The sequence below is a fragment of the Balaenoptera musculus genome, chromosome 6 (assembly GCF_009873245.2).
Source record: "Balaenoptera musculus isolate JJ_BM4_2016_0621 chromosome 6, mBalMus1.pri.v3, whole genome shotgun sequence".
Classification (NCBI taxonomy): domain Eukaryota; kingdom Metazoa; phylum Chordata; class Mammalia; order Artiodactyla; family Balaenopteridae; genus Balaenoptera; species Balaenoptera musculus.
Genome location: NC_045790.1, coordinates 10,123,927 through 10,146,270, shown reverse-complemented (window position 1 = coordinate 10,146,270; position 22,344 = coordinate 10,123,927). Strand labels below are relative to the sequence as shown.

The 22,344-nt window shown below is 35.2% G+C and overlaps 1 protein-coding gene across 4 annotated transcripts in view; it reads left to right on the top strand.

Annotated features, from left to right (window-relative positions):
• The window catches only part of FZD3 (frizzled class receptor 3), a 96,130-nt gene extending 77,730 nt beyond the window's left edge, over nt 1-18,400 (top strand). For all 4 annotated transcript variants that reach the window (XM_036856545.1, XM_036856546.1, XM_036856547.1 and 1 more), the window contains 3 exons: nt 6,866-7,014; nt 10,864-11,097; nt 16,925-18,400. In XM_036856545.1, the coding sequence (XP_036712440.1) occupies nt 6,866-7,014; nt 10,864-11,097; nt 16,925-17,138 (597 nt within the window). In that variant the 3' untranslated portion in view covers nt 17,139-18,400. The remainder of the gene's footprint in view (nt 1-6,865; nt 7,015-10,863; nt 11,098-16,924) is intronic.
• Nucleotides 18,401-22,344: the final 3,944 nt, after the last annotated feature.

The window sequence follows — 22,344 nt, the reverse complement described above, 5'->3', positions numbered from 1 at the left end:
CTAAATGTTTGATAGAATTCTCCTGTGAAGCCATCTGGTCCTGGACTTTTGTTTGTTGGAAGATTTTTAATCACAGTTTCAATTTCATTACTTGTGATTGGTCTGCTCATAGTCTCTATTTCTTCCTGGTTCAGTCTTGGAAGGTTATACCTTTCTAAGAATTTGTCCATTTCTTCCAGGTTGTCCATTTTATTGGCATAGAGTTGCTTGTAGTAGTCTCTTATGATGCTTTGTATTTCTGTGGTGTCTGTTGTAACTTCTCCTTTTTCATTTCTAATTTTATTGATTTGAGTCTTCTCCCTTTTTTTCTTGATGAGTCTGGCTAATGGTTTATCAATTTTGTTTATATTCTAAAAGGAGCAGCTTTTAGTTTTATTGATCTTTGCTATTGTTTTCTTTGTTTCTATTTCATTTATTTCTGCTCTCATCTTTATGATTTCTTTTCTTCTGGTAACTTTGGGTTTTGTTTGTTCTTCTTTCTCTAGTTCCTTTAGGTGTAAGGTTAGATTGTTTATTTAAGATTTTTCTTGTTTCTTGAGGTAGGCTTGTACTGCTATAACCTTTCCTCTTAGACCTGCTTTTACTGCATCCCATAGGTTTTGGATCGTTGTGTTTTCATTGTAATTTGTCTCTAGGTATTTTTTGACTTCCTCTTTGATTTCTTCAGTGATCTCTTGGTTATTTAGTAACATATTGTTTAGCCTCCATGTGTTCGTGTTTTTTACGTTTTTTTCCCTGTAATTCATTTCTAATCTCATAGCGTTGTGGTCAGAAAAGATGCTTGATATGATTTCAGTTTTCTTAAATTTACTGATGCTTGATTTATGACCCAGGATGTGATCTATCCTGGAGAATGTTCCGTGTGCACTTGAGAAGAAAGTGTAATCTGCTGTTTTTGGATGGAATGTCCTATATATATCAATTAAATCTATCTGGTCTATTGTGTCATTTAAAGCTTGTGTTTCCTTATTAATTTTCTGTCTGGATGATCTGTCCATTGGTGTAAGTGAGGTGTTAAAGTCCCCACTGTTATTGTGTTACTGTTGATTTCCTCTTTTATAGCTGTTAGCAGTTGCCTTATGTACTGAGGTGCTCCTATGTTGGGTGCATATATATTTATAATTGCTATATCTTCTTCTTGGATTGATCCCTTGATCATTATGTAGTGTCCTTCCTTGTCTCTTGTAACATTCTTTATTTTAAAGTCTATTTTAATAATCTCATATGAGTATTGCTACTCCAGCTTTCTTTTGATTTCCATTTGCATGGAATATCTTTTTCCCTCCCCTCACTTTCAGTCTGTATGTGTCCCTAGGTCTGAAGTGGGTCTCTTGTAGACAGCATATATATGGGTCTTGATGCTGAATTCTCTTAGCTTTTGCTTGTCTGTAAAGCTTTTGATTTCTCCTTCGAATCTGAATGAGATCCTTGCCGGGTAGAGTAATCTTGGTTGTAGTTTCTTTCCTTTCATCACTTTAAGTATATCATGCCACTCCCTTCTTGCTTGTAGAGTTTCTGCTGAGAAATCAGCTGTTAACCTTACGGGAGTTCCCTTGTATGTTATTTGTCGTTTTTCCCTTGTTGCTTTCAATAATTTTTCTTTGTCTTTAATTTTTATCAATTTGATTACTGTGTGTCTTGGCGTGTTTCTCCTTGGGTTTATCCTGCCTGGGACTCCTTGCGCTTCCTGGACTTGGGTGGCTATTTCCTTTCCCATGTTAGGGAAGTTTTCGACTATAATCTCTTCAGATATTTTCTCGGGTCCTTTCTCTCTCTCTTCTCCTTCTGGGACCCCTATAATGCGAATGTTGTTGCATTTAATGTTGTCCCAGAAGTCGCTTAGGCTGTCTTCATTTCTTTTCATTCTTTTTTCTTTATTCTGTTACACAGCAGTGAATTCCACCATTCTGTCTTCCAGGTCACTTATCCGTTCTTCTGCCTCAGTTATTCTGCTATTGATTCCTTGTAGTGTATTTTTAATTTCAGTTATTGTGTTGTTCATCTCTGTTTGTTTGTTCTTTAATTCTTCGAGGTGTTTGTTCTTTAATTCTTCTAGGTCTTTGTTAAACATTTCTTGCATCTTCTCGATCTTTGCCTCCATTCTTTTTCCGAGGTCCTGGATCATCTTCAGTATCATTATTCTGAATTCTTTTATCTGGAAGGTTTTGTATCTCCATTTAGTTGTTTTTCTGGGGTTTTATCTTGTTCCTTCATCTTGTACATAGCCCTCTGCCTTTTCTTCTTGTCTTTCTTTCTGTGAATGTGATTTTTGTTCCACAGGCTGCAGGATTGTAGTTCTTCTTGCTTCTGCTGTCTGCCCTCTGGTGGATGAGGCTATCTAAGAGCCTTGTGCAAGTTTCCTGATGGGAGGGACTGGTGGTGGGTAGAGCTAGGTGTTGCTCTGGTGGGCAGAGCTCAGTAAAACATTAATCCTCTTGTCTCCTGATGGGTGGGGCTGTGTTCCCTCCCTGTTGGTTGTTTGGCCTGAGGCGACCCAACACTGGAGCCTACCTGGCTCTTTGGTGGGGCTAATGGCAGACTCTGGGAGGGCTTACGCCAAGGAGTACTTCCCAGAACTTCTGCTGCCAGTGTCCTTGTCCTCATGGTGAGACACAGCCACCCCCTGCCTCTGCAGGAGACCCTCCAACACTAGCAGTTAGGTCTGGTTCAGTCTCCCCTGGGGTCACTGCTCCTTCCCCTGGGTCCCGAAGTGCACACTACTTTGTGTGTGCCCTCCCAGAGTGGAGTCTCTGTTTTCCCCAGTCCTGTTGAAGTCCTACAATCAAATCCCACTAGCCTTCAAAGTCTGATTCTTTAGGAATTCCTCCTCCCGTTGCCGGACCCCCAGGTTGGGAAGCCTGACGTGGGGCTGAGAACCTTCACTCCAGTGAGTGGACTTCTGTGGTATAAGTGTTCTCCAGTTTGTGAATCACCCACCCAGCAGTTATGGGATTCGATTTTATTGTGATTGCGCCCCTCCTAGTATCTCATTGTGGCTTCTCCTTTGTCTTTGGATGTGAGGTATCTTTTTTGGTGATTTCCAGTTTCTTCCTGTCGATGATTGTTCAGCAGTTAGTCGTGATTCCGGTGCTCTCGCAAGAGGGAGTGAGTGCACGTCCTTCTACTCTGCCATCTTGAACCAGTCTCTAGCAGTGCTGAATAATTTTCAATGTAATTTTTTTCTCATAAAATGAAGTATAAGTATATATTGTAATGTATGTGAGTATTTATTGGGCACTTAACTATGTGCCAGACACTGGTCTAGGCTCTGGGGATAAAACCATTGGGGAAAAAAACTCCTCATGGAGTTTATACTTTAGAAGGAGTAAACTATATATTGTTTAAAAGCAACAGTATAACCCAAACAGACTTGAAAGAAATACATTGGTAAATAGGAAAAGATACACCTTGAAGATGTGCTGGTATGATGAAGTAAAAAGCTGATGTGGCAATATTAACGTCACATAAAATACTGTTAAAGGTGAAGAGCACTAAAAAAGTAAATTGGGCAGCTAGAGCATTTATATAATGCCTAACATAGGCTTAAAAGAGAAACATGACAGGATTAGAAGGAAAACTGATGAGCCCACAGTTTAGCATACCTCTATTAAAATGGATAGGTAAACAGAAAATTAGTCAAGAAAACATGTGTACCTCGTTTTATTGCACTTCGCTTTATTGTGCTTTGCAGATACTGCATTTTTTACAAATTGAAGGTTTGTGGCAGCCCTGTGTTGAGCAAGTCTATTGGTACCATTTTTCCAACAGCATTTGCTCACTTCCTGTCTCTGTGTCACATTTTGGTAATTCTCACATTACAGACATACCTCAGAGATATTGCAGGTTTGGTTCTGGACCACTGCAATAAAGCAAATATCACAATAAAACAAGTCACACAAATTTTTTGGTTTCCATGTGCATATAAAAGGCTCTCCTTGGACCTCCCTATTAGCTTAGATACAACAATATTGAAATCAGGCCAGCTAACCTTACAATGGTCTGTAAGGGTTCAAGTGAAAGGGAGAGTTGCACATCTCTCACTTGAAATGAAAAGCTAGAAATGATCAAGCTTAGTGAGGAAGGCATGTTGAAAGTCGAAACAGGGGAAAAGTTAGGCCTCTTGAACCAAACAGTTAGCCAAGTTATGAATGCAAAGGGAAAGTTCTCGAAGGAAATTAAAAGTGCTATTCCAGTGAACACACTAATGATAAGAAAGTGGAACAGCCTTATTGCCAATATAAAGAAAGTTTTAGTGGTCTGGATAGAAGGTCAAACCAGCCACAACATTCCCTTAAACCAAAGCCTAATCCAGAGCAAGGCCTTAACTCTCTTCAATTCTATGAAGGCCGAGAGATGAGGAAGCTGCAGAAGAAAAGTTTGAAGCTAGCAGACATTGATTCATGAGATTTAAGGAAAGAGGCCATCTCTATAACATAAAAGTGCAAGGTGAAGCAGCAAGTGCTTATGTGGAAGCTGCAGCAAGTTATCCAAAAGACCTAGCTAAGATAATTCATGAAGGTGGCTGCACTGAACAACGGATTTTCAATGTAGATGAAAGTCTTATATTGGAAGAGGGTGCCACCAGGACTTTCATAGCTAGAGGGGAGAAGTCAGTGCCTGGCTTGAGAGCTTCAAAGGACAGGGTGTCTCTCTTGTTTGGGGCTAATGTAGCTGGTGAGTTTTAAGTTGAAGCTAATGTTCATTTACCATTCTGAATTATGCTAAATCTACTCTGCCTGTGCTCTCTAAATGGAAAAACAAAGTCTGGATGACAGCACAACTGTTTACAACATGGTTTACTGAAGCCCACTGTTGAGATCTACTGCTCAGAAAAGAAAAGATTCCTTTGAAAATGTTACTGCTTATTGACAATGCATCTGGTCACCCAAGTGCTCTGATGGAGATGTACAAGATTAATGTTGTTTTCATGCCTGCCTACCCAACATCCACTCTGCAGCCCACAGATCAAGGAGTAATTTCAACTTTCAAGTCTTTATTATTTAAGAAATACACTGTTTTGTTTTTTTTTTTTTTGTCACACGCTGCTCAGCTTGTGGGATCTTAGTTCCCCTACCAGGGATTGAACCCAGGCCACTGCAGTGAAAGCGCCAAGTTCTAGCCACTGGACCACCAGGGAATTCCCATAAGAAATTACACTGTTTGAGGCTATAGCTACCATAGATAGTGATTCCTCTGATGGACCTGGGCAAAATCAATTGAAAACCTTCTGGAAAGGATTCACCATTCTGGATGCCATTAAGAACATTCATGATTCATGGGAAGAGGTCAAAATATCAACATTAACAGGAGTTTGAAAGAAGTTGATTTCAACCCTCATGGATGACTTGGAGGGCTTTAAGACTTCAGTGGAGGAAGTAACTGCAGATATAGTGGAAGTAGCAAGAGAACTAGAATTAGAAGTGCAGCCTTAAAGATGTGACTAAATTGCTACAATCTCATGATAAAACTTTAATGGATGAGGAGTTGCTTTTTATGGGTGACCATGAACAAACTGATTTCTCAAGGTGGAATCTACTCCTGGTGAAGATGCTGTGAAGATTGTTGAAATGACAACAGAGGATTTAGAATATTATATAAACTTAGTTGATAAAGCAGTGGCAGGGTTTGAGAGGATTAGCTCCAGTTTTGAAAGAAGTTCTACTTTGGGTAAAATGCTATCAAACAGCATTGCCTGCTACAGAGAAATTGTTCATGAAAGGAAGAGTCAATGGATGAGGCACACTTCACTGTGGTCTTATTTTAAGAAATTGTCACGGCCACCCAGCCTTCAGCAGCCACCCGCCCTGATCAGCCAGCAGCCTTCAACACCGAGGCGAGACCCTCCACACAAAAAGAGTACAACTCACTGAAGGCTCAAGTGATGGTTGGCACTTTTTGGCAATAAAGTATTTTTTAATTAAGGTATGAACATTGTTATTTAGACACTTATGAGTAAATATCGCATACTTATTCAACTACATTATAGTGTAAACATAACTTTTATATGCACTGGGAAACAAAATTATCCCCATGACTCACATTATTGTGGTATTTGCTTTATTGTGGTGGTCTGGAACTAGACTTACAATATCTCTGAGGATGCCTATATAGAAGATTTGAACAACACAACTAATAAAGTTGATCTAATACATATAGAAAATTTTGTACCCAACAAATAGAGAGTAAGCATTATTTTTGAGCACACAAGGAATACTTTAAAAAATGGACTGTGTCCTAAATCACAAAAGAAGTCCCCAAAATTTAAGGTAACCAGAATCAAATAGACCACATTCTATGACCACAGTAACTAAACTTGAAATCAACAATAAAGAGAAGTTTTAAAAAAACTCATCTGAATAGAAACTAAAAAACTCACTCATAGGTTAACGAGGAAGCTTGAAAACAGCCAGCAAAGTAAACATGAAAGTAGGTAGAAGGAAGAGCATATTAAATATAAAAACAGAAATTAATAAAATGGGGGGGAAAGATTAACACTTTCCTAATTGTATATTGTGATGACCAATGATAGGATGAGTGAAATTGGCCAAGAAGAATATAGGTATTATTTGAGCCTCTATTCCTATTCATGGTTTATTTTCTATATTAGTAATCTTTTTCTTTAGAAGGTATCCAATATGAGCTAATAAGACTATAGAACTCAAAGTATAGAACATAAATTTGTTGTCAAATTTTCAGTAGTGTGTCTTTTCCATACAGCAAGAAAATTAACTATAGAACTGTGTAAGTGAAAATATCAGACTTGTAGAATTATTTTACTATTTATTTTGTTTAAAAGATTTTATAATGGCCTTTAATAGAAAATTCTATTTATATATGTAAGATATTTTTCTTTCTCTTCTTGTAGGTTACTCAAATGAGTCGTCCAGACCTGATTGTCTTTCTGATGAAATACCTGATGGCTCTCATAGTTGGTATTCCTTCCATCTTTTGGGTTGGAAGCAAAAAGACATGCTTTGAATGGGCCAGTTTTTTTCATGGTCGTAGGAAAAAAGAGTAAGTTGAAGTAACTTATCATGGTGTTCACAAACTTCACATTTACGCAATTTTTTTGTGTTTCCTGTGTTAAAATAATTTGGATTTGAAGGAAGTATTCCAAAAAGATTGTAACCTCAGCTTCCAACAGTTATGATTAAAACTTAAATCACAGTTAAAAACTTATTCAGAAAAGATAGCCAAGTAGAACCAGGCTTAAGGCCTATTCCTTACTAATTCAGAATATTTGAGGGAAGACCAATCTTTATTTTGAAAAATCCAAATTATAATCTTCTTAAAATTAAAAACAAATTAATGATTCTATATATATTCTTATTTGATCTTCTTGACATTTCTCTGAGGACTGGTGTGTATTATCATGTCAGTGTTACAGATGAGAAAACTGAGGCACAGAGAGGTTAAGTGCCTTGGCTGAAGTCACATAGGTATTAGATTAGACTTCCATTTCCAACTGTCCATCGTTTTTCCAGGTTATACCATAAATTATTTAAAGAGATAGCATGTTATTCCATTCTCATGTGGTACACGTTAAAGCCAAAATAGTAAAATGATATTAGTAGATAAAATGGAATATGTTAAAGAAATTATTTTAATTCATAGTTGGCCACATTGCATATTAGAGTGTCATGGTAAAATATAAGATTTGCCAAAGCAGTCTTCTCAGGGCATATTTGAGGAATCTTAAATTATTTGACCCCATAATTAAGAAAACAAAACAAAACAAAATAAGACCCTGCAGCATTCACAAAGGAACAAATGACTTCAAAGTTTTTACTAAGTATAAGTATTATATGTATACTGTATTTGAATTATCACAAATTCTAAGTTAGTGGAGTCTATATTCTTATGATTTTACTTAACCTAAGTTCCATGGAAAATGGATTTGGTGGGATAGTCTGTAAAACTCTTAAGATTATATTTAAAATGTTATTGTGTCTTGTATGGGTTAATGTACTTTTTTTAATACAACTTAAAGTACTGCATTAGCAGGATCTGTATTTTCTAAAATACCAGTAATTAGCAGCTTCTGTTACACGGATTAGATTGAGATTTTTAAAAATCACAGTTTTAAAATGTACATTTCTTATTACCATATCTGAGACTACTGCTAGTAATATCAGATAATGCATTACCCCTTTAAATACAGTTTCATAGGGCAGAGAAGGAAAGAAGGGGAAAGATGAATTCAGCAACAAAAATGTATTTCCTAAGAATTCATCCTTTGAGAAGGTCTTTAATGAATGTTTACTGTGTGCATTGAACTATATTGGGATGCCAAGGATTCAGTAGCATACAAAACAGGCCAAGTCCTTGCTTTTTGTGGAACATCCTTCCTTGGGGGATTTATCTGTATATTTTTTGAAATTTTAAAATATATTTTAATCACAGTAAAACATAATTCTGAGGGTTTGAATTAAACATTCCTGGTCACCTCCGGACCATACACAAACAATTCTGTAATACAACAATTCTGTTGTACTAGAAACTCCAGATAGAGCTAAGCCCAAGCTACCCTTTTGGGGAATTTTCCTAGTTATTTGGGGGATCCTGGTTGGGTCAGAATCCTTCTGAAACTGGTTAGAACTCCCAAGAACCCTTCTATTTGGTTTTCTGGAACCATGGACCACCCCGCAACCCAACAAAGTCATTGTGACCCTCCAAGCTGGGACTGTGCTCTGGGCTAGAGTGCCACTCTTCAAGAGTGTGAGCACCCTACAGCCATTTCTAGCATTTGTCTGGTTGAGCCTTTGAGAAATGACTATAGAGTAATCATAATAATGGTTACCAGTTAATTGAGCACACTTAATACTCCAAGCACTGTCCTAAGCATTTTACGTATTATTAAATCATTTAATCCTCTAAACAGCCTTGTGAGGGAGATCGTCATTTTACAGATAAGAAACTGAGGCATAGAACCAAGGTTTAATAGCTAGTGAATGGCAGAATTGAGATTCACACCCAAGCAGTCTGACTCTAGCCTCTAGTCTGCTCTTAACCCCTGTGTTATACTGTGTGTCAAAAGACTGGCTTCTAAAATTATGCCAATCAAATTAGTGTTCTTCCTCTGAGTGAGGCCACATTTAAGACTGTGCTTATGCTAATATTTCTGACACTGATTGAAATATTTTTAGAAATCTTTTGGAATTATCTGGGTGACAGCACTTAATTTCTCTGGACCTCTGTTTTCTTATTTGTAAAATGAGGGGACAGACCTTCACCATTTGAAGGTGGATTAAATTTTTGGAATGACCAGAAGTCAGTTTGAACCAATTTTTAAAAATAAGTTTAGAAAACAAATTCAGCAATCCAGAGTGACTTGGGATGTATGTATATATGAATAGGGCCATTGATAACACAAGAACAAATGTTGTTTTAACTATCTTTGAGTTGTTCTTTTTTCTATTTAGTTTTTGACATTTTGTTTTTATCATATACGTAAACATTATGTTTTATCATTACTTTATGATTGTCTTGGAAGCCATTTAAACTTAGGTTTGATCCCCAACTGCTGTTTTATTTTTTTAAACATCTTTATTAGAGTATAATTGCTTTACAGTGGTGTGTCAAAGTTTCTGCTTTATAACAAAGTGAATCAGTTATACATATACATATGTCCCCATATCTCTTCCCTCTTGCATCTCCCTCCCTCCCACCCGCAACTGCTGTTTTGTTGTATGACTTTTGGAAAGTCCTTTAATCCCTTAGAACCTCAGTTTCTTCATCTATAAAATGGGGATCACAATATTTATTCTTAATGGATATCTAATATCTTTTTAGGACTTAATCTCTATAATAAAAACATTATTAAGAAAGATTAAAGGAGAGTATATGTAAAATACCTGTCACAATGCAGGTACTCAACAAATATTAGTCTTCTTTCAGCCCTTCTACCCCAGCACTAAAAACAACAACGGCAGTAACAACAATGATCTTTTTGTAATTCGAAAACTTAGAATATATGCACTTCCGCAATTTATGATCCAATCTTTACATGTTGGAGGGTTTTTTTTAAATGAAATTGTCTAATTTTAACTTTATGTATGATTCTCATAGTCATTATTTACACAAACTGATACACTGACCTTTGTAACTATTTAATTGGCTTTTTTATTAATTACCACTTTGTTCATCATCATGAACATCTGTCTGCTTTTAACCCTTTCATAGCAGTTAAAAACTTTTGCTCTGGACATAATTCATCCCCTTAATTCTTTTTTCCTAAGCCTTTAATGTGTCTGGGACTTAATTGTATGCTTGCTTAAATTAATTTTTCATATGTTTTGTTCTAGTTATGATCATTCATGTTTATTCCAGCACTAGACAAATGCTCTGTCATAAAGTCAACTTGTAACCTTAAAACAACTGCTCTTACAAATTAAAAAATGTGTCTATGCTATGATGAGGCCTCTACTACTTCCATAAACCATGCAAGAAAATAGTATTTCTACTTTATAGTAGTACCTTTGTAATATTTCAGTGTCCTTGAGAATGATAAATTTCTTTAGCTGAAAGGGACTTTTTAGAAATGATGAAATTGTATATCTTCATTTTATAGATGAGGAAAATTAAGAAAAGGGGATAGTGACTTGCCTAAGATTACATATTTATTGACAGAGTTGGAACTAAAATCCTGATTTCCTTATTCTAATACGAACCTCTTTCTATCATACCACTTTTGGGAACAGACTGACACAGATTTTTGTTATATTCTCTCTTCAGTCAACAATGTTACCTTATATCTGTCCTAAAGACATTATTTGGGAAGAAATTAATTTCAAGGATAACATCAGTTTGTCAAAAAAGTAGAGATGTTAGTCTGTATCTTAAACTTAGTATTTTGTTGTCTAGGATAGTGAATGAGAGTCGACAGGTACTCCAGGAACCTGATTTTGCTCAGTCCCTCCTGAGGGATCCAAATACTCCTATTATAAGAAAATCAAGAGGAACTTCCACTCAAGGAACATCCACACATGCTTCTTCAACTCAGCTGGCCATGGTGGATGATCAGAGAAGCAAAGCAGGGAGTGTCCACAGCAAAGTGAGCAGCTACCATGGCAGCCTCCACAGATCCCGTGATGGCAGGTGAGTTTTATTGGTAGCTTAGTTTATTTTGTGTGCTGAATTAGAGTCACATGGCGAGTAGCCAATGTGACTACTACTATTGGAAGAGTAGCCAATTCTGAAAAAGAAGTTGATCATTATTAACATTTTTGAACTTTCCTAGGTACAGTTGTCCCAGATTATGGTCAGACTTAATGCCAGTCAGAGGAGTTTAGAGTTCAGACTTGATGCAGCAAGCAATATGGAGTCATTGACGGGTATTACTGATCAGGGAGAAGGCAGGGTAAAAATGGTTATTTTAGTAAGATTAATTTGGCAGACAGTTATGGAATACCTACCATGTCAGGCATTGTGCTAGGCTCTGGGAATACAAAGATGATTTAGGCATGATCTTTGTTCTTAATAAGCTCAAGAAAGATAGTGTAGTCATTACTCGTGTTGTGGTTAAAAGCATGGAGTCTGGAATGATAAGCCTCAGTTTCCTCATCTGTAAAATGGAAATAGTAATAATATTTGCCCCTTTAGCAATGTTGTAAAAAATAAATGAGATAATGTACCTAATTGTTTGGAACAGTGCCCTTCTCAGTAAGTGCCTGATATCAACTTTTATTATCATTATTATAAGTTAATAATTAAAGTAAAATGCAAATATAATGGTATAGTCCAGAGGTTGGCAAACTTTTTCTATAAAGAGCCACATAATAAATAACTTTAGTCTTTGTGGGTCATATGGTCTTTGTTGGCAACTATCCATTTCTGCTGTTGTAACATGAAAGCAGCCATGGACAATATGTAGTCAAAATGGGAATGGCTGTGTTCCAGTAAAACTATTTACAAAAATAGCAAGGGGCCTCATTTGACTGGCAGACCATAGTTGGCCAACCCCTGTTTAGTAGCTTGGACGAGGGGGTGATTAATTCTGGTGGGGAAGGGGATGGGAAAAAGCTTCACAGGGAATGTTTGAGAGTGGGCCGGATGTGCTTTCCTGTTAAATTTGATGGTGGAGACACTAGAATTAGAAACTTCTTAGGAGCTTTGCATTAATTCAGCTGAGAGATGATGAAGGCTTATGGAAGAACAGTGGCAGTGGCAAGAGAGGAAGAGCTGATCTGAAGGATATTTAAAAAGAAGAAATGAAGTGATAGGAATTGGAGATGGACTAAAAGCAATTGGGGAGAAGGAATGTGCCAAAGATTTTTTTTTTTAAGATTTCTAGTTTGGGAAACTGAAAGAATGAAAATTATAATGCCTGAAATTCTTTGTTCACTTTGAAACATCTCTGTTTCTACAGCTGTCCTGTATCCTTCCAGTCTCATTCCAGCCTTTCTCTCAGTGTTCCCTGTCCTCCTAGTATAGGATATGATTCCTATACTTACTGTCTTTTTAGTCCTTCTGGTTTGTCCTCTCAACTTGCTTTCTTTCACCTTCTAACTTGGTCAGCTACCCTATGTTTTAAAAAGGAGCAGCCTTTCTTTGACTATCATATATTTTCTATCTTTATCCATTTCTTTTTCTTTTCCTTGCCAGATTTTTGAAATGAATATTCTGAATATTTCCGTTCTGCCAATTGCATCCTTCATTCCTTGTATTTCTAGTCTTTTTCACCTTCTTGCCCACTTCTAACATCACCAATGACCTGTTTTTTAATCACATTCAAAGATCTTCTCTTTCCTGCCTTTTCCTTCCATTCAGCACTCCTAAATAAAAAGCATTCTTCTAAGTGCTAGGGACACAGAGATGGAAGACAGAAGAGTAAACAGTCAGTTATAATATACTTTAATGGGTATGATAAAATCATGTACAAGGTGCTTTGGGATTCCAGAGAAGAAAACCATTTAAGTCACCATGGAAAGTCTTGTTCACAAACAGGATAGCACTTTAATTTGAATAGGATTCAGAGGAGGCAGTTGGAAATTTCAGACAAGGAAACAGCATATGAGGAGGGAAGGAGGACAAACTTGGGCAGTTAAGTACCAGGGCAACTGTAGGAGATGAAACATGCTGGGAAGTTTGGGGTTTTTTCCCTTTCAGCAATGAGAAACTATTAGAAGACTTTGAGCATTGGGGTGATAAAATCAGATCTGTATTTTAGGAAGATCACTTTGACAACAGCATAGGAGAGGAGATTGTAAGTAAGCCCAGTTGGGAAGTTTCTAGAGTAATTTAGAGGTCTTAACTTAAGACACTCATAAAGAGGGAGGAAATCAGAGAATCTTTCAGAGTATGTTTTGTCAACACCACCCTCCATGAACTGACTCTCAGCATTATGTGATGTTTGACATTATTAGCCTCATCCTTTTCAATAAGGAATGGACAGTTAGAATACAGCTCTTATGCATGTGGCATTCTGTGTATAAAGAGATATATAGAAGAAAGCTAAAGTATAATTTCTGCGCTCTAGGAGAATATAACCTTATGAGAAAGATAGGACATATACATAAGAACCACTAAAAAACAGTGCAAGCCAGCATACAATTAAAACAGTGAGTATTAGAGATGATCAGTGTTATAGAACTTCAGAAAAGGGGAAGATCAGATTGGCCCATGAAAACATCTCAGAGGAGATAAGTAGGGTGATGAATGGTAATACAAGATAAGTTCATAATGAGTAGAGAATTTCTGAAGGCAATTAAATATAGGGGGATTTCAGCATCAGTAATCTGAATGGAATGGGAGTTTAGATAAGAAAGTTTATAATCTTTAATATAAGGTAGTTGGTAATTAAAATTGTGAGATAGAATTCCTTGAATCTTAATAAAAAAAAAGAACAGACCAAGAACAAGACCTTGGTAAATACAGTAATGATAATAATACAATAAGAGGGACTTCCCTGGTGGCACACTGGTTAAGAATCCGCCTGCCAATGCAGGGGACACGGGTTCGATCCCTGGTCCTGAAAGATCCCACATGCCGCAGAGCAACTAAGCCCATGCACCACAACTACTGAGCCTGCGCTCTAGAGCCTGCGAGCCACAACTTCTGAGCTTGTGTGCCGCAACTCCTGAAACCCACGTGCCTAGAGCCTGTGCTCCGCAACAAGAGAAGCCACTGCAATGAGAAGCCTGCACACCACAACAAAGAGTAGCCCCCGCTCACCACAACTAGAGAAAGCCTGTGCGTAGCAGCGAAGACCAAATGCAGCCAAAAATTTTAAAAATTAAAAAAAAAATAAAGTGCCTTTAAAAAAAAGTAATAATAATACAATAAGAATAACCTAGCATGTGATTCAGAGAAAGTGCTTATAGACATGAAGGAATCTATGAAAGTATAGTGTCATGGAAACTAGGGGATAGACTATGACCTCCTGTAATGGCCTTTCTTATCTCTGATTAATTAAAATCATACTCATCCTTTAAGGCCTGCTTGATTCCCATATCCATGGCAGTTACTTAACTGCTTTTTAATCATTCTTTCAGTGTGACCTATTTTCAATACAGTCGTTTTTCCTTGGCTAAGTTTGCAGTTTCTGGAGGATGTGAACTTGGTGACAGACATTTGTATATTCCCCCACAGTATCTAGCCCGGTGCATATTAGGAGACAAATAAATCTATCAAACAACTTTAGAAATAATGTGGGCATGCCATCTCATGGTGGTTTCTTTCGGCATCAGTTTTTAAGTTTACACGTGAACACTATATTTTGGCCATGGTTTTCTCAACATTTCGTGGTATCTTGGCTATGAGATCACACGTATACACACATTCCTGCTTCTCAGTACTCACTCTAGTCCAGACTCCTTGATGGATAATTACTGATCTCAGTGCTACGTAAAATAAAATAGACTTGGGTAAATATACCTTCACATGTATGTCAACTTCAAAGAATAAGTAATTGGTAGTTAGATGAGAGGATATAAAAAAGGAAGTGGATGAGTAGGTAGGGGGAGGTTTGAAAAAGAGTGGTTAGTTTGGTAAGTAGGTTACATTTTACTATGTAGTTGAGTCCTAATTATCCATGGGCAGGTGGTTCATATTCTAGAATTTTGTGGATAGCCATATATTTCACTTAAATAATTAGACATAAAAACTCAATTTTTTCTATGAAAAAAAGTATTCTTTTAGTCTTATTCATTAAATTAAACTCAAAGACAGATTTCATTTTAGAAAATACTCAATTCATATTTTTAATTACCTTGATATCATTCCTAGAACACTGCATCATATTTTGCTCTTTTTCATTTGCCATATTTGTTTGAAATAGATACGAAGTCATTGAGAGGTGAAAGGTCTCCAAATTGGCTGGCAAATCATATTTGGAGAAATCTTTCACTCAGTTTAGGGCAATGATTATTATGTAAAATAATTAACTAGAATAACAGGCTTATTATGAAATATTTTCATTTGCAAACATTGTAATTATTTTACCAAAACTTGCAAACCAAAGTTAAAACCTTTGTGTTCTGAATGTGAATTCTTTTAATAAATAAGAATTAAATGCTCTTTTATCCATTCTGTTAACATGAGGAATTTAAAAAATATTTTAAATGTAGCTTTTTATTCTTAAATGTTCTTTTTTGCTTTATGCAAACTGGAAAAAAAGACATGCTTTCTTTTATAATTTTAAAGGACTTAATTTTTAAACTCTGTGATCTAATGAAAACATTATTTGACAAGCACTGCTATAATACTAGATCACCTCAGTAGTATATGAATAATCTTTAAAATCTTTAAATTTTACAAATGATTCATATTGTGTCATGAAATTTGTTATAATCATTAAATGAGGGAAATGATAAATTAATGCTTTTTGACAGCCAATAGGTCTTCAGCTGCTTGTGATTAGTTGTTTTGATGACTATTTGAAAAAGGAATGGCCTGCTACCTTTTTATTTTTAGAAATACTACTTAAAATTTAATGTATTAATTAAAATTATAAATTATTTTCAGTTGTTTTCTTTGATCTTTGTTATTCTAAATTAAATATTCTTTACAAAAAGTGTATAGTATGTTTGAATGCTAGTTTTCTTACCTCTGATGGGGGCTCAGTGAGTCAGAATTGCAACAAAAGAAAATTTAACAGCTCCCACTGCTGCCTTTCAAGGTAAGTAGAATGACAGAGAAGACAGCCTGCAATAAGCAATGTAGCCCAGTTGACATACTCAAAAGCTGTGTCTTGGGCTAGGGATAAGGAGAGAATTTGCTTTTGCAGGAATATGGGTTACAAAGTGTTAGGCGTTTGTTACTTGTGTATTTAAGTTGATGTAGCTTTTACAAAATAGCATTCTCACAGCCTGAAGCCCTAATGAAAAGTAATTAAGACCATTTACAGGTAGTTAATTCAGCTGTTAGCTGGGCTCTCTGGAAAGAAGCTGTCGGCACTTAGCTGTCATCATTGCTTGCCAATTCCCTCACTTTTTTTTTTTTTTTTTAAGGTCATGGTAATTTCTCCTCTAATTTCATTTGCTTGCTTTTCCAATGCTACTCTTTTAGTAAAATTGGAGTTTGCTGTCCTACTGATTATAACCACTCTTCTAAACTCCTGGGACAATGCCATATTTCTTCTATTGCTGTTCTTCCTCTCCTGGAACCCACCTCATAACCCAAAACTTATTTGAATGAGAAAAGTATCCTTACTTAGCATAGCTCCAGATCAGTCAGCTCTACTTAACTTCAGCTTCTGTCCTTTTGCAAAGCATACCTTAATTCTGAGCCTAATTAGTAGATTTTCTCTCCCTTCTGTTTGGCCACTTGAATAATTCAAGAGTGTAAATCATCAAAAGTTGGTTGTTACTTTTTCACTTGTTAGTTTCCTAATTATTTCACTTGATGAGGTATTTTCATGAAAATTTTTAGTGTTATTTTCTAGTGTGTTCTGTTACCTACTTCAAAATAAACTCTCCTATATTAGGTACACTCCCTGCAGTTACAGAGGAATGGAGGAGAGACTACCTCATGGCAGCATGTCACGACTCACGGATCACTCCAGGCACAGTAGTTCTCATCGGCTCAATGAACAGTCACGACATAGCAGCATCAGAGATCTCAGTAATAATCCTATGACTCACATCACACATGGCACCAGCATGAATCGGGTTATTGAAGAAGATGGAACCAGTGCTTAAATTGTCCTAAGATGGAAAACTTGTGTTGTTTGAAAAGCAGATTTTCTTCTTTGCCTTTGCATGACTGATTGCCATAACTCACTGTTATGACGCTTTCAGTCAGGTGCAGATTGTGTCCATTGAAAAGTAAATTTTTGCTTTTTATAATGCAACAAACTTGGAACATCAAGGCATCCACAATGCTAAGAATTATATCATCGCATAAATAATTCTTATTTCTAGGTTATGAAGAAATAATTATTTGTCTGGTAAGCATTTTTATAAACCCACTTGTTTTATATTTAGAAAAATCCTAAATGTGTGGTGACTGCTTTATAGTGAACTTTCATATAATATCAACTAGTTGTGAGATAACATTCTGGTAGTTCTGTTAATAAAACAAAATTTCAGAATTAAAGAAATTTTCTATGCAAGGTTTATTTCTCAGATGAATAGTAGGACTTTGTAGTTTCCACTAAGTGAAAAAGAACTGTGTTTTTAAACTGTAGGAGAATTTAATAAATCAGCAAGAGTATTTTAGCTAATAGAATATAAAATCAACAGAAGAATCTGATTAGTCTATTGAAGGCTCTTTTGAAATTCTATCAAAATAATCTTTATTCAGAGAAATACAGGAGCAGGATTAGCGACGGAGTAAAAGCGGAGATGGGCATTTTTCCCAGTAATTGTACTGTTTTTATTACTTTTGTAAATATTACTTTTACTGGCTGTGTTTTTATAACTTATCCGTATGCATGATGGAAAATTTTTACTTTGTAGCCATGTTTTCCCATGTAGTAGTATTGATTCATAGAGAACTTCATGTTCAGATATGTTCTGTGAAAGCATGTAATAGAATAAGCATCACACATTATAAGGTTTTTTGTGGTAACCATAATTACAAAATGGCAAAATGTTTCCTCTGTATTTGTTGTTGTATTTTTCTACAGTGAGATGTGATCTTACCAAAGCCACCAGATCTTGGTATCCAGGCCCCTCCTATCAGTGAGTTGATTGTCTGCACTTGCATTTCCCAGTAGCCAATAGGCTACAGCTTTTGCCCCACACCCTTATTTTCACATTCTGGATCATTCTTGTTTATAGCTGAAATATATATAACCTAAGTCCAAAGAGGTGATTAATTTGGGGTATTTGAAAATCATTGTAGCTAAATGGAGCATGATTAGTCCTGCTGTGAAGTATCTTTTAATCTTAAAAATATCAACTCAAAAATGTTTGACATTTTGTCTTGTAAAATTTAAATAATTTATAATAAAAACTGTGAACTTTATTAGGCATGAAACTGATCGGAAAGGAAAGAAAAATTCTGGAAAATGCTGGATGTGTTTTATAGAAAAGTATATTTAAACAAGGGATCCTTAACCCCGACTACAGATAAGAATCACTTGGGGAACCTCTGATACCCGACACCTTCCTCTCATTCAGATGAGAACTGGTAGTTTTTTAAAAAGCTTTCCAGGTGATTCTAATCTGCAAGCTGGCTGCAAGGTGTTTTAAGCTGACTTGCCCCTGATGATGATGTGATGGCATCATGTTGTATCACGTGAAAATCTAGCTGGATTCAGTGTTATGCTTTTATATCATTACCTGATATACAACTGGAATTCTGGACCCCACTTCTAAGGATTCTTACTCATTAAGTCAAAGGTGATGGTAGGCCTTTAAAATCTGTAGTTGTAAAAAAAAATACCACAGGTGGTTGTTATGCTAGTATCCAAGAATCACACTTCAAAAAATATTCTAGACTCTAAAGAGGCCTGGCTTTGCCATATGCTAATTTTTGACCTTTAACAGGTCAATTTCTCTGAGCCTCAGTTCCCTTGTTTGTAAATGAAGACAGAAGATAAATACCTACCTCACAAAGTTGTCAAATAGGTATCAGATGGAAAATCATATGAAAGCTCTTTGAAAATTTTAAAGTGTTATGAACTATAAGGGATTAAGATTATTGAGGATTTAAGAGATTTGTTTGAGGGCTACTATAGTACATTCCTTGACACGTGTTTAATTCATGTGTACTTTTTCCTCTCCTTCTTTAAAACAAAAAGTACCAAGAAATTAGGTGTTGACAGAAGCTTTCATCAGGCACAGAAGTCAGTTTTCTGATAATAATAATTTGTGTATCATGTTTTTTCTTTCAAAGTATGTATTTCTTAATATTTATTATTAATTCTTCTTAAGATATAGTTGAACATTTGGCTCAAATGCTTTACTTTTTCCTCCATCTTCATTGTCTTTTCCCTTGAAACTGGAATTAATACTCAAGACAAGTCGAGTCTGAATTCCCTCACATCTGACACTTAGTAAACCTTTACTCTGAAAGCCAAACTTATAACAACTCATTTATAAATAAATCAGTAATTCTTGAGGCTTTTGTCTGAGGATTTCCCCTGAGAACAGCATGAGAGACCAAAACAAACATTCAGACAGAAAAATAAGAAGTTAATATAGAAGGTACCAGTTTCAGCTCAAAGATGTTGTCATCCATCGCCATCTACATTATATTATCAATTGCCAAAATGTTAATTGATTTCTTTGTGGGCCAAGTATAGACAGTTAAGTGAACATCATTATGAAAATCTTAACTTTGTGCTTCCTGATTTTTATATATTCATTTGTATCTTCTCTACTAAACTGTTGATGTATTTGTAAAGGCTATATTGGCCTTTCAGTTACTTTCAGTATCTTAGTTTCGCTCCACAAAATTTACTTAATATTGTTAATCTATTGTTTTAAATAACCGTATTTCATTTGGGTTGTGTTATTTATCAAACTAGTGCTCCAAATTAAGATTTTTTTTCTTTAAAGAAACAGTTGAAGAACTATAGCAAAACAATTTCAAGTCTCAACTAGCTTAAACCAACATGAGCAAGTCTGGACAGCTTTCTTACCATATGTTTAATTTGTGTTGTGATTGGCATATGATAATGTTTAGTATTTTATTTGTTCAGTTGACAACTGAGAAAATAATAGTTCTCTCTAAAATGTTAATATACAACTGAAAGGTTTTTGAGAAGTACTCTGATTTCAGCAACATTGTATTGAATTTTTTCAGTGATTAAAGCGAACAATTCAAGACAATATTAAGCTCGAAACAGTAGCTAGTTTCAAAGAACAATTGATTAATAACTCAACAACTAGCAAAGGGCATAGTACATAGTAGGTTTTCAATAAATATTTAAATGAATGAATAACTCATGTTATGCAACTCACTTTCACTCTAGCAGTGAAGTCTCACTTCAAAGAAATTTGAAGAGTCTAAATTTAAACTAAGTGAAGTGAAGTCTCTGCTTTACCAGAATAATATGCGGCAATTAGTAATATGTGAATTGCACCAAATAAAGTGTACTTCTCCTAGAGTAACAGTCCATATTACTATTTTAATTAAAGAAATATATATACAAACTTGTACCAACACTTTATATTAATTTTAAAAGGTGATGAGCAATTCTTAGAAGTAAGTATTTAGGTTCTTGTTGGTTTTATGTGAAGTTAGATCTTTGTGTAGTAGTTGGGTAAATGAATATTCAAGTAAACCTTGATTAATGATGATTTTCTAAAAGCTGTTTCTTAGAGCAGATTTATGAAAATTCTAAGAATCTCTTCAAATTAGAAAAATTTACTACATTTTAACCTACCTCATTAGTTTCTTTGTGATAATAGTTGGCAATAACTGAAGTTGTAACTGTATTGGTTTAGGCTATATCCCCATGAAATAAAAGGAACTACTTAAAATTTTTTGATAAAATAGTGGATCATTGGCTTGAGCTTAGAAAACATTAATATACCAAAGTTTCGCTGTGATGATATTTATATTGCTTTTGACATGCCAAAGGTATATTTACATATTATCATACTTGGAATCAAAAGACCCATAATTATGATGTAAACTAGACAGCTCATTTAATTTCTCTTGGTCTCAATTTCTTTGATGTAAAATAAGGATAAGGTAATTTGGGGCCCCGAAACTTACCTCACTGGACATTGTGAGGATCAAATGAGATAACAGGAATTATAGTACTCTTTAACCTGTAAGTTCCCCTGCTGATAGTATTTGTTTTTGTTAGAATTTTGGGATTACAGAAAGCAAGGATAATGGTCTTCAGTGGTATTTAGCAGTGACAACAGAATAGGCAATTAGACCAGTATTCATTTGGTATAACCTTTAAATCAGCAATCCAATTAATCCTTTAAAAATTAGGTTCTTTTTCAAGAGTGGCTATGCCCTTAGATTGTATTGGTTCTTTATTATATGTTATACCAGAATATGCTTTCAAATTTTATATAGCTGAATTTGTAGGTCACTTTCATCAGAAATTTGGGGATCTCCATTATATGTTTTCTTTGATACAGAATGATATAACTACATTAGCTTGGTTTCAATGAAATTTATAAGAAAAATATAAAGAGAAGTGTAAGCCTTATTTTTCTTTCTTTGAGGACTTTCATGTGCCCAGTTCTTTCCAATTAAGAACAATTTTTAAAATGTGATTACTGTAACTTGTTGGTTTTCATCGTAGCAAAACTTTACATTTTAAGTGATAATATTATCTTGTTTGTATATTTGCATATATAATTTTTAAACCTGCATAAAGTAAGGATTTTTCCATTCTTTTCCACACATAAGCACACAAAAGAGCATTTTTATAGAACCTAGATTTACAAAGGAACTCATGATTCTTTTAAACTTCTTTTATGCCTTTTTTACAACTGATTAAAATAAGAAAAAGTGTTTATATTTAATTCAGCTATGTTTCTTGGTAGCTGTATGATTTTATACATTATTCTTATATCATTTTTATCTATTTTATATGAAAAAATTGTGTTGACATCTTTTAATATTTTAATTCTCTTCCCTTCTTTTTTGTTCCAATTATATGAGTTTTGAGAAAGGAGTAGGAAGACTAAGCAACCTTTACCTTCCATCTGACTATAATTAGTCTCCTGGGTTTTTTTCTAATGTAAATTCTATATTTCTTTAATAGCCAAATTGATATAGGATTATAATTTTCTCTCAGGATCCAAAGTATTCTGAGAAAGAAAATGTTAAGGTCTATCCAAAACCAGCCATCTTTGGAGACATTCCTATTTGGTTGATTCATAAAGATTTAATATAATAAGTTATTAAGCATCTTTCTTATTCTGTGATCTCTAATTAGAAAGTAAAAATTTTGTTGCCATAAAGATAAAAGAAGGTAAATTTTCA